The 11,798-nt window shown below is 51.7% G+C and overlaps 1 protein-coding gene across 4 annotated transcripts in view; it reads right to left on the bottom strand.

The window, feature by feature from the left end:
* Positions 1 to 780: 780 nt before the first annotated feature.
* The window catches only part of LOC136016076 (chromatin remodeling regulator CECR2), a 95,826-nt gene continuing 84,808 nt past the window's right edge, over positions 781 to 11,798 (bottom strand). For 2 of the 4 annotated variants that reach the window (XM_065682719.1, XM_065682737.1), the window contains 10 exons: positions 10,825 to 10,954; positions 10,488 to 10,525; positions 10,294 to 10,385; positions 9,879 to 10,005; positions 8,034 to 8,467; positions 6,829 to 6,957; positions 5,905 to 6,727; positions 2,431 to 3,838; positions 1,490 to 1,595; positions 781 to 1,252 (listed from right to left, as the gene is read on the bottom strand). In XM_065682719.1, coding sequence (XP_065538791.1) covers positions 1,247 to 1,252; positions 1,490 to 1,595; positions 2,431 to 3,838; positions 5,905 to 6,727; positions 6,829 to 6,957; positions 8,034 to 8,467; positions 9,879 to 10,005; positions 10,294 to 10,385; positions 10,488 to 10,525; positions 10,825 to 10,954 — 3,293 coding nt within the window. In that variant the 3' untranslated portion in view covers positions 781 to 1,246. The remainder of the gene's footprint in view (positions 1,253 to 1,489; positions 1,596 to 2,430; positions 3,839 to 5,904; positions 6,728 to 6,828; positions 6,958 to 8,033; positions 8,468 to 9,878; positions 10,006 to 10,293; positions 10,386 to 10,487; positions 10,526 to 10,824; positions 10,955 to 11,798) is intronic. The other 2 variants (XM_065682746.1, XM_065682727.1) reach the window with 2 other exon arrangements.

Raw genomic sequence — 11,798 nt, 5'->3', positions numbered from 1 at the left:
GCAAATGCGAAATCCAACTCCATAGGCCAACAAATGGCTCACATTGCATTAAACCAACAATTCCATTCCTCCAAAGCAGCCTCGTGCTCTTCCTCCACAGGAACTGAGAGTGGTCAGGAACACTGGGATACTGCCTGCTTTACAGCTGCTAAGAAGTGAATATAGCCAAGGGTCAGAGAAAGAACTTGGCTCCTGTCCTTGGGCAGCAGGGCAGTACAGATTTGTACAGTTTGTTCTACTGGACAGGCGCTGCTCCACCAGCAGCTGCACCGGTTTCACCAAAAATAGGCTAAGATGACCAGTTACGCCATTTTCTGTTTTCCAGAGCACACATTTCTCCTATCAGAAAGGCAGAAAGGGTACTATACTAGCAGAAGGGACAATGCCCTGAGTGTCCCTTTCTGGTTTCAATTCCTGGTCCTGGTTTCCTTGTTCCCCCATGATGACAGGAGCTGGAAGTGCACTCAGGCCCTGGATCCAGAGGGGCAGAGGTGGGGGTGAGAGGGGAAGGAGGAAGAAGACAAGAGAAAGAGGAGGACACATTATGCTCCTGAACAATTCCTGCTACTAAGTCAACCAACCATTGGGTCATATCTCGGTTGCAGAGGACAGGAAGGAGGACAGCAAGTCATCCATCATTCATTCCCTCCCCTCTCCCCCCAGACCTTCACCCTATCCTGAAAGATTTCAGTGTGATATGATTGTAAACAGTTAAGGATTCCTCCAGTGCTAAGCCCACTACAAGCTGGGCCCACCCCCTCCCCCATTATGTACAATACATTCACCAACAACAGAAATTTATTTAAAAAGGCAACAGGTTAAATTCTGTAAACTGGATCCAGCTCCAAAACACACATGTTAATACTACAAGTAAAATTCCATCATCATCCTCTTCCACCCTGAAAAATATACCTGAGTTTAGCAGTCAATGAACATTTCTGCCCCCACCCCTGCCCTCCCCCCACCCCAAAAATCCCTCAAACCCTGAATGAGACGCAGTCTCCGGTCACGGAAAGCCACTAGTGTGTGATGCTCGCCCTGCGGTGGCGAGCCAGCTGCTCGGCTGGCTGGGGCCCAGCACCACTCCAGGTTCCCAACACAAAAGCCGTCGCAGCACCGTGTTCCATGGATCCAGGAAGCTACATGCTGCTTGGGCGAGGGGAGGGTGGGAGGAAGGCCTGCCCCTCCTCCCCCTTGTCCAAATCGTGCGTGGCTTTCATCTTCATGAGGTCCTTCCTTCCTCGGACTAGCTCTGGAAGAGGAAGAACAAGAGTTGGAGGCAACCAGTTCAAAGGCAGCACTATCGGAACACCTAGATTACATTTCACAGCCAGCTAAGACCATAGAGACATCCCCAACTCCTCTACATAGCAGCAGTTCACTTCCCAGCTTCCCCCAGTGCTTCCCATTTCATCAAACACTTCACCCTTCTAACCAGTGGGAAGGGAAAGACTTGCATGTGAACTCTGCTCTCCCTAGCAGCCCTTACTTGATCCAGAGGCAACGCTGACGGTTTTTGTGACGTCAAATCTTCCCGGGACATGGTTGCTGTAGGCATCTTTGGGAAGGGAACTTGAGCCTGATGCATTTGCATTCTGGAGCCAGGTTGAATAGAGAGAGTTTTAGCACATGAACTCAAGAGCAAATCCCATTACTTCGTTGAAAGCATATGCAAAACATTCACATACAAGCATGCACCTTGTGTAAACTTCTTTCTGGCTTCCCCCAAAACACAACCTTTAATCCATGCCACCCTCCCCGTGGCTTAGCCAAGCTCTCTGAATACTAGATGGAGGACTGTTGTGCCGGGACTATGACAAAGCATTAACAGTGGAATCATATTTATAATATCTGAACAGGGAATTTTTGGAGTAGCATAGTTTTCCATGTAGGAATAAAAGGTGATAGGCACAGTCTCAGTGAGAAGTAATTATCTGTCAGGGAAATTTGAGACACAGAGGAAGGGCAAAGCAGAGGAGGAGGGAAAAAGGGAGCAACATTACTCAAGTAAAGGGATTCATAACAAGAACTTCTCCTTTAGTTAGCTACTCTGCCCCACTATGAGAAAGATGTGATAAAATACGTGCAAAGAAAATGGCAAGAGTCCATTTGATTAGAGGATGCACAACCCTGAATGACGCATTAACAAACACTGTCAGATAAAACAAAGCACTGGTGTGGGGATGGATGGGACAGGTTAACTGGTCTCCATGCTAGCAATCGCCACTTGTTTTTAAGGAGTTGTACGAGACTCTCTCCAGCTTAAGAGACCTCGCACTCCAAAGGTCTAACAGTCACCAGTTAGCCTTTTGACTTTGCTTGCCATCTCCCCTGACTTCAAGCATTATCCTTTCAAGGATATCCAACACTTGTCGTCACCAGGCCTCACCCCCCTCCCGCCTTGCCTTCTCGCAGAAAACACGATCTTACCCCGAGGGTCTATACAAGTCCTGGGGTGGCCCCCCCATGCCACCTCCACTGCCTCTCTGCTCCATCAGCAAGGCCTGGAAGTGACCTACGTTCTCCTCTCGGCAGCGGTAGAGGGGTCCCTCCTGAGAGAGGCCATTGGTCTGGCTAGAGACCGGATGATGAGACAGGTGAGCATTCATGGGCGATCCATATGTCCTGGGCTGGAAATGACTGGCGGGATGCCGGGATGCATAAGGAGAGCCAGTCTGTAGCATCACCCCATGGGGAGGGAAAGCTGATGGGCCGAATCCCATCCCCGAGCCCAGGTGTGGTGGTGGGGCTCCGTAGAGGAACTCCCCTGCTGCCACCGAGCTCTGTCTCTTCGTGGCTGCGTTGTGGTTGTCCAAATCAAGAAACTCTTTGGGACTCTCTGGTCTTTCCTGGGACTCCTCGGACTTCTCATCTTCAGGCCCCAGATCCTGCCCATCGCTTGGAGAAACCTCTTTGGCACTCGCTATGTCCATGCGGTTGGGAGAGGCCAGGGCAGCGCTCAGTGCCTCGCAGCCCTGCAAGCCACTGGTGGACCCCCGCTCCGGGAAAGGGGGTCTGGCCAGGGACGGATGGGCAGTGGGGTGCCCGCTGGGGCTGGCCTGGGGATGGAGAGGCCTCTGCCAGTCCGAGTAGCCCTGCGGACAGGCGTAGTAGGGCGGGCGCTGGTAGTGGTGGTAGGAAGGTTGAGGCTGTGGCTGGTAGGGGTAGGGCATGCCCTGGGGGGGCCGATACCGGGGAAAGACACCAGGGTGGGCACTGCTTGGCTGGAAACCCCGTGGAGGAAAATGCTGAGGGTGGGAGGCAGGAGGAGGAGGCTTCCCCCCCATCATGGGACCGAACCCCTGCAGGCCTGGGTTGATGTGGTAACGCCTAGCTGAATTTGGGTATTCCAGACCAGGCATGTAGAGAGGGTGGAACTGGTTGGGGGCAGCCCCCATGGAGCTGGCATCCATGCCAGGGAGGCCAGTGCCCTGTCCCATGCAAGGTACGGCTGCTTCAGGCAGAGCCTTCCCCCCACCACAGAGGGGCTTCTCCAGCAGGTTGGCAGCGAGCCCCTTCCCCTCAGCACCAGATGCTGGCCCCTCGCCCGCTGCCCCATTCTCAGGGAGGGGACCGCCTCTCTCAGAGGTGGGCACCAGGTCCCTCACACAGCCTGGGCCACTGGCATAGCTGCTCTCCGCCGGCCACGAGCCTTTGCCCTGTCCTGCCTTCAGGTCGCCCTTCACACTGGAGCCATCTCCCTCCCCATCTGGGGGCAAGGCGTGCCTGGTGCACTCCATGGGCAGCGGGGGCTTGGGATGAGGTAGCAGTTTGGCGTAGGCTCCGTCGGGAATGCCAATGCACTGAGCCTTTTCGTCCATGCCTGCTGGTGGCTCTACTGGAAGAGAAGAGGAAAAAGTCACGCATTGGTGTAACTTCAGAAAATGCCCTCCCAGCCCAGCACATGCACACACCTACTCACGCTCCCCCAAAGCACACATGACAAAGATTAATTCCTGCCAGCTTAACCAGGTGTACCAAAATAGCCTCTCAGCATCCTCTTCTGTTGCTAACCCAAGCTGCTGGGCAGCTCTGTCCAATGTGTTCCTAACATACGGATGGAAAGAACATTCCGCTTTGCTGCAAATGCATGAGAAAAAACGGGTGACTTTCTAAAGCCATGAAGGTCCTTACACTACGTACTCCAAAGCCTATGAAGTTCCACCTTCTGCTCTGCCTCTCTACAGGACTGATGGAGCACGGCATCAGGACAGCTGCTCTTCTGCAGGGCTGCGGCCTCCCTCCCACACCCGCCACAATCTTCCCTTCAGAGAAGTGCATTTTCCCAGAGGTAGGTGACCTTTAGCAGCTGTTTCATTTCAAAGAGCTCTTTTAAAAACTACTTGTGAGGTTGCACCTCTCTTGGAAAAAGACAGCACATGTGGACTGAGCTCCCAAGATACAGGCATGCCATAGTTTGCAAGTAAGTCACATGTCCATTGGAGTAACACTGCACACGTGGGTTTGGTCTGACACAGGGGTGTGCAAAGGCTGCCTAACGGAGAGGCAGAATCGGGAAATACCACTGTAGGGTCCACATAACAGCAAGAGAAGAATCTCGAGTAACAGCAGCTTGATTTCAGGCTGTGCTGCCCCTTCTGGTCCACAAACTCCACTTGCCAACAGCATGGCAGAAGCACTACCACAACCAAGATGCGGCAGAGCTGACTGCAGCCATATTTCAACCAACTGTGATTTGGAGATGCGACTGCTCTGCCCTGCAATCACTCAGCGTCCTCCCCCAGTCTCTGTTCTATATCCAGCACAGTTAAATGATGATGACTTTTAAGCAATGCCACACAAGGAAAGAGTTTGCTCCTAGCGCAAGGCGCACGAGGGATCCATAAAAGATGCAAGGGTTTTGATCTCTAGTTTACCAGCTAGAATTAATGAAAAGAAAATTTTTTTTGATCTCTGGGGTTTTTTGATCTCTGCTTTAGGTTTGGTTTATTTTTAAGTTGGGCTTTTTTTGATCTCTAGTTTACCAGCTAGAATGAAATTCAGCTAGAAAGAAACTTGTGATGGTGCACGTGACACACTGCCGTCCCACCTGAACTGACACAGCTGCTGTGGAGAAGCCATACTCGGAGAAGTATATTTAAACCATTTATTCACAGAATGTCTTCTTTCCTTAACTCACTCTCTGTAGATTCCATTTTTATATTAATTCCAAGTGAGCTCTAGAAGCATCACAGCCTATGCTTTGCATTTGCACCCCAAGGCAAACTGATAGCATGCAGGTATAGCCGGGACAGAGGGGACCTCTGGCAACCTACAGTGAAACAAAACAATCTTAAAAAGTCTAAGTGATGGCCGGAGTAGGAAATATATTCCAATTCAGGTTAAAGAAATACACACATGTAAAAACTGGATGCTCCATCCCTAGTGATGTTCAAGGCCAGGTTGGACAGGGCTTTGAGCAACCTGGTCTGTGGAAGGTGCCCTTGCCCATGGCAGCGGGTTGGAATGGGGTGATCTTTAAGGTGCCTTCCAACCCAAACCATTCTGTGATTCTGGGATTTTATTTAACCAAGATTTTAATTATTTTCTAGAAAAGAAAACCCTACTTTTGTTGCTGAGCTTCAGCCACTGCTTAAAACTGACTCTGGCAAGCCTGAAGATCAGGGCATGTTCTCCACTTCTCTAGGAGCGCAAGTCCAAATAAAGCCATGTTTGCAGACACAGCACATCTGTATGACAGTCACGGTTTGGGTCCCTAGAAATCTGGAGCCCAAGAGCAACAAATCCAGCCTGGGGGTGCTCCTGCCTGCTCCCCACAACCACACACCAGCATGGAAGGGGAAATGGTGGCACTGTCCAGCAGGTGGGAGGGATGCCTGCAGTGAGCATGGGGGAAGCAGGCAGGGCAACGGATACAGGCAGGAAGGTCACTGGCGAGGTTACCTTGGCTGCTGTCCATCTCCATGCTCTGTGCGGTGGGATCCTGTGAGCCCCCGTTCCCCACGGCAGGCTTCGGGGGCTGCACGCCGGCGGCGGAGGCAGCGTGAGCCAGCTGCGGGAAGGGCCCGGGGAGGTGCGGCGGCGGCGGCTGGCGAGGGTGGTAAGGCACACCCGGCGGGCACACGCGGGAGGACAGCTGCTGCATGGCGATCATCTCCGGGCTGTCCATCATGGACTCCCCGCCCTGGCACCCCCTCTGAACCTGGGGCGGTCCCCCAAACAGGGCGGCGGGCGGCTGTGGCATCCTCTGCCCCGCGGCTTTCCCGGGCGGTCTGATATATCCTGAGGGAGGCACCCCGTGAGGTAGGAAATTGGATTGCTCGGTCCACTGGCTGGGAGGCAGTGGTGGCCTCATGGACCGCGGGTCCATCATATGGCCCAGGGTGCGGGGCTGGAGCGAGGGCCCCGGCCCCATGGGCGCCTTCTCTTCTGGCCCCACGGCGCCCTGGGCGGTGGGGCCGTGGCTGCCGTTCCATAGGGCTGGGTGTGCGCGGTTCAGGTACTTGTAGGGCCGGTACATGTGCCCTGGGGGGACCTCGGAGCCCTCCGGCGGCCTCATGGGGGGCCCGTTGTGCCTTGGGGGGAGGAAGCCCTGCTGGAACTGGGCTGGTGGGTACACGGCGTCTGGCGGGGGGCCGCTCATGCGGCCCAGCTGCAGGGTGCCCGGCCGGGGGCTGAGGCCAGAGACGTGGGTCGGTCCTGCGCACGCCTGCTTCTCGGGGGCTGCCAGCCTGTGCCCGCGGTGCTCGCTCAGTCCCATGGCCGGCTGGGGAGGAGGGAGAAAGAAAGAGATGGGGGGGGGTGTCTCAGTGAGAGCCACCCAGCAGGGCCTGGGGTACTGGATCCCTTGGCTGTCGCGGTTCTTACCTGCATGGAGAAGTGCTGGTGCTGCTGGACCGGGTCTCCAGGATGGGGCTCAGGCACTCGTGGCGAGCCGTACAGTTTGGTGGGATCCGATCCATGCAGGGGACCAAACGTTCCTGGCACAGCTGGTCTCTGGGGGACAGGGAGAGGGGCAGGAGGGAGCGATGAAATGGTTTGTGAACCACAGAAAAACAGCAGAGCTGCTGCAGGTGGGGGGAAGCCAAGGCTGGAGGAACCACACGAGCAGATGGGCTTTTTGGAGGTGTACATGAAAAACCTGTGGTCTCTTTCCTACAAGGTGACAGACACGCAGCTCTCCTGCCAAAGCCACTCTCTCTCACCACATCCACACATCCTCGGGCTCAAGGTTGCAGTACGTGCACTTATCACCCATCTACTTAAGAAGCAAGGAAGAAGACTGGAAGGGGCAGTGGTTCACTCTGAGGACCAGACAAGAGTATGCAAGCAGGTCAATGGGGTAAATGAACGTGCTGGATTTCCTTCAAAATACTTGTTGCCTCCAGCTCTCCTACTGCCTCCCACTATCTGCATCATGCGAATTGCTCTAAAAGTATGAGGGGTAGCCTGGATCTCAGAGAAGCAGCTGATACACTGCACCCGCAGGACACTGCTAGTTGCAGCGGAAGGCAGTGAAAGATGGGTGAGGAACAGCCCAGAGGGGAGGCAGAACAGGTGGCATCCAGAGAAGAAATGGGCTAAAAGGAGGTCACTCCTGCAGTCCAGGGTGGCCTTGTGTTTGGTTTCATTTACTGCTTTCATAAATACTCAAGGCACGAAATACACACAGATGGCACAAAGCTATCAGGCATCTGTAAGCAACTGAGACAAAAGAAGACTGGCTTGTTGAGCATCATAAAACTGGGGGTTAAGAAAGGAAATACAACTGCTTTCCATGCACAATAGGGTAACTCTCCAAGGAGAGAACTGGGGGAGCCAGGGCTGGCACAAGCCCACACAGGGATTTGCCGGCTGTGGGAAGCAGTAAGAGACTGTCCCCAGCTACTGTGGCAAAGACTGAAACCGTACCAGTTTAAATCTAGGGGCTAGAAACCATAGCCCTGACCCTTAATCTCTGGGAAAAGGTTATGGCCACACAGGAGGGATTTCACGGTCAAGAGTTCCATTCCCTTTTATTTCCCTCCCTCGGCAGGCTTGATTGGTAAAGAACAGCAGAACCTGCTTCTTACCATTTGTCCGGGATGTGGCACAGGGCTGGGCATGCCGCCATACTGCAGAGAGCGAGGGAAACCTCTCCCGTTGGAAGGACCCACTTCTCGAGGAGGCTGCATTGGGTTGCCACTCTGATCGTCTGCAGAGGACGAGGAGAAGGAGGATGAAGAGGAAGAGGAGGAAGAAGCAGGAGCCCTGGAAGCAGCTCGATATGGTGGAGGTTTTCCTCCATTTTCCAGGCGTTGCTGCCGTTTCCCTGCTCCATCTGGGTCTCGTGACCGAGTCCAAACATTGCCTGTGCTGGAGCGGCCAGTCCGCCTGCTCCTCTTCTCTCGTCTCCCGTCTTCTCTGATCCAAAACTCCTCATCTGTGTCACCATCTTCCCCAGGGAAGTGCTTCATCATTGCTCGGTGGAAACACCTCTCTAAGTTGTAAGCCATCTTGGTATATTCTGCAGTCAAAAAACCCCAACAACATCAGGGACAGAGGCTTACAGAGAGAAGCAATTAAGCAACATCAGACTTTCCCCATCAGATAAATCACCTCCGCTCCACCAAGTTTCTTCGAGGAAGACTTTTGTTTCTAGCTAGTCAACTTTGGTTTATGTTCTCAAACTTGATAAGCAACACAGCACCGGATTTGTTCAGTAACCCCACCAGAGGACAGGCACATAGGCATGACAAAGTACCATTAGCAGCACAGCCTGCAGAGTCAGCATTAACTCAGTGTTCCAGTGTAGTGCCAAGAATTACATTATGAGAAGCACCATCTCTGCTTGCAGAGATGCGTGACCTGCACAGTTAGCCAACAGAGTGCTGAGAGAAGAAATGTGAACTTCCAGCAATGCTATTTGATTACATTCAGAGGCTTTTCTTGGACTTGTTCAAATCTCTGATGTATGCTACAGGACAGAGGAAAATGAGCAAACATATTTATCTATGTACAGTTTCTAAAGCACTTGCTGACCCTGACACAAAAACTGTTGCCAACAGCAGTGTCCCTGTTGCATCATTTACACAGGACAGTTCTGCTCAGAGGGGCTCCTACTTTTCATTGGAGTGGATAAGAAGGAATAGAGATGTGAGAGGTGTTAATGACAAAGGCTTGGAGCAAATGACTTTCCAGTTATTTCCACCAAACTAACCCTGGAGTTCCTCAGGAAACAGAGCTCTCCCAGTGGCAGTGCAGGAATGCTTTCACTTGGGGCCCACAGCAACAAGCTGGGTAGCTCTAAGTATTTTCCCTTTCAAGGTGGTGCTAGTGAGACACAGTCTGCAGTGATGACCCACCATATGGGAACTGACTTTTTATCTAAGCGACATATAGAATTTTAATTAGCATAGCAGTTAAACCCAGGGCTTCCTATTTGCAGACTCATGTTAGTAAAGGAATCCAAAACCTACAGTTTTCCATTGCAAGGACTACAACCCTGGTTCATTCCTCACTTTTCTGTGGTACTCAACAAAACCTGCGAGCCAGCCACACTCCAGACTCCAATGCTTTTCAAAGTCTGTGTTAGGTATTATGAGAAAGAAAGGCACATGTATACACACAGGCACATGAAGGAATGAGCTCAGAAAGAAACAGTGTCTTCTCTTTGTATGTTCTGTCTTTACCGTCTACCAACACGGGAGCCCCTTAGTGTGCCATGCCCCAGTTTGGCATGACCAAATTGCGTTAAAAACCTCACTAAAACCCTAGGCCTTTTTACTCAGGAGCTCCAACTCTTTTGTTCAGCCTTCCAAAAATACCCTGAAAGTGAATGAGCACAAATCAAGTGCTGGTGAGTAGGAAAAGATCACTGCTTACTTGCTTTAACTGAGCACTGCAAATAGACAAACTTAGCATCTTACTGCTCTTACCACTGCCTTCACCATTGTACTTAAGACAGTTCCTGAACATGGTCTTCATATCGCCCACAAATTCTTCCTTGGTACAGTACTGACCTCCATTCAACTTCTTCTCCATGCTAGAGATGTCCATGGGGGCCTGAAATGCAACACAATCTCCCTTCAGTTACAGCAAGCGCAGTGGGGCTTACAAAGTTGCACAGCTAGCTTCCTCATGTAAGGGGAAAGGAGAGTGGAGTCTGCTCTCTTGAAAGAGGTAGCCTCTCATCTTTGGTTTCCTTGATTTGCAAGGTTATAAGGGACTGCTGGGGTTATGTAGTTTGACTTCTGAGGGCAACATAGCCCACAAAACTTCTTAATGCTTAGAAAAGGCAGCATCCCAGTCAACAAAGTGCATTAGCCAAGATGGCTGGACCACTTTCCATACCTTAATGATCTGGTAGTAGTTGGGAGCATACGATTCATCAACAGGTTCCAAGAAGGGCCAAGAGTCCTTGTGAGCCTTTACCACATCTAGAACTGGCAGTAGCAAAAGAAAGGTGAATGATTATGCACACACCCCCAGGGCAGCATTTCAGTTTGAGCAAGTCACGCAAAGGGGGAAGCTGGGGCAGGACTAACCTTTGTACATGGCTGTGAACTCATCATCAAGTTCAAAGCTGTAATGGGAAGAACAACAGTGAATATGCAGACTGAAGACATACGAGACATGCTCTTGTACTTCATTTTCACCCCATGCACACTGCCAGTGCATGTGGTTGCATGCCAGTTGACAAATAGACCTTATCACAAACACTCCTCTAGCGTGGACCAAACCCAGATGTTTCTCAGTGTACTCCTTGCCAATCTCCGACCTCACTTCTTCCTCCTCATTCTTGTGAATGATCACACTCTTCTCCTTCACAGACTTACTACTTCAATGCATTCACATGCTGCAATGCCCAGCTGCATTACTTACAGATCCTTGGTCCTTCTCTCTTCCCTGGTAGGGGAACTGGGATCTAAGTGGGAAAGCTCAGGGGGGAGCTCCTTCCCTTGCGCCAGCAGCCAGGCCCGCTCTTCACGAAGCTTCCTCCTCCTGGCCCGTTCTGAAGTGGGGAAAGAGGAGAGGTGCAAAACCATTCATCACTCCCTGTTAACATCATCTTGCAGGGAAAATAAAGGCAGCTCCTGCAGTTCTCAAGAACGCCAGTTAAACGTCCTTGCTCTTTCTGCAAAAGCAGCAACAGCACAGGAGCAGAGGAGGTGAGAATACAGCACACCATCAACATGCCTCTTCATTTTCCCTCGACAATCACTGATTCTGAAGCATTACTGTGATACAGATGCTTCCCATGGCAGCTTCCAGACAAATTCCCAACTGTGGTGAGATACAAAGAAAGGTGTTCAATGCACAGAACTAGGCATAGATCAGGACTATGGAAAGAGCTGGCTTGCTAAGTTATCATCCTTCAGAAGCTTCACCTCAGGCAGGTGAACTCAAGGCAGCTGGTTTACACTGAGGTGAGTGAAGAACAGTACTGAGGGATGGGTGAAGTTCTGCCAGCTGGGAGGCAATGAGAGCTAAGACCATTAATATCCTTCACCATGGTGGCTAGCTTTGGGCAGATTGCTCAGGTAGGCCTTCATGGCCAGCAACCAGAGTGAGCAAGCTGCCACACAGGAGGGCCACTGGGACAGCTTTTAAGAGGTGAGAGACAGGAAGAAGCAACGCTGGTAATATAACCTGTGGTTTGCAACCAGACAGCTGGCTAACAGATTGCTTCATAATAGAAAGTTTATGGGCCCGTATGAACCTCATTTCCTTTTTCTTATAGGAAATCTGAATTCATTTGACTCGCTAAACACCTGTGGTTGTACCAACTTTCTGCAGGAGCAGAATGCTGTGAAAGTAATGCTCGAGGAGAGCTGCCATAGGAGTAAGACCTCAGA

The sequence above is a fragment of the Lathamus discolor genome, chromosome 1, assembly GCF_037157495.1.
Source record: "Lathamus discolor isolate bLatDis1 chromosome 1, bLatDis1.hap1, whole genome shotgun sequence".
Classification (NCBI taxonomy): Eukaryota; Metazoa; Chordata; class Aves; order Psittaciformes; family Psittacidae; genus Lathamus; species Lathamus discolor.
The sequence above is the reverse complement of the archived record's forward strand: the minus strand, read 5'-3'. Positions and strand labels throughout refer to the sequence as shown.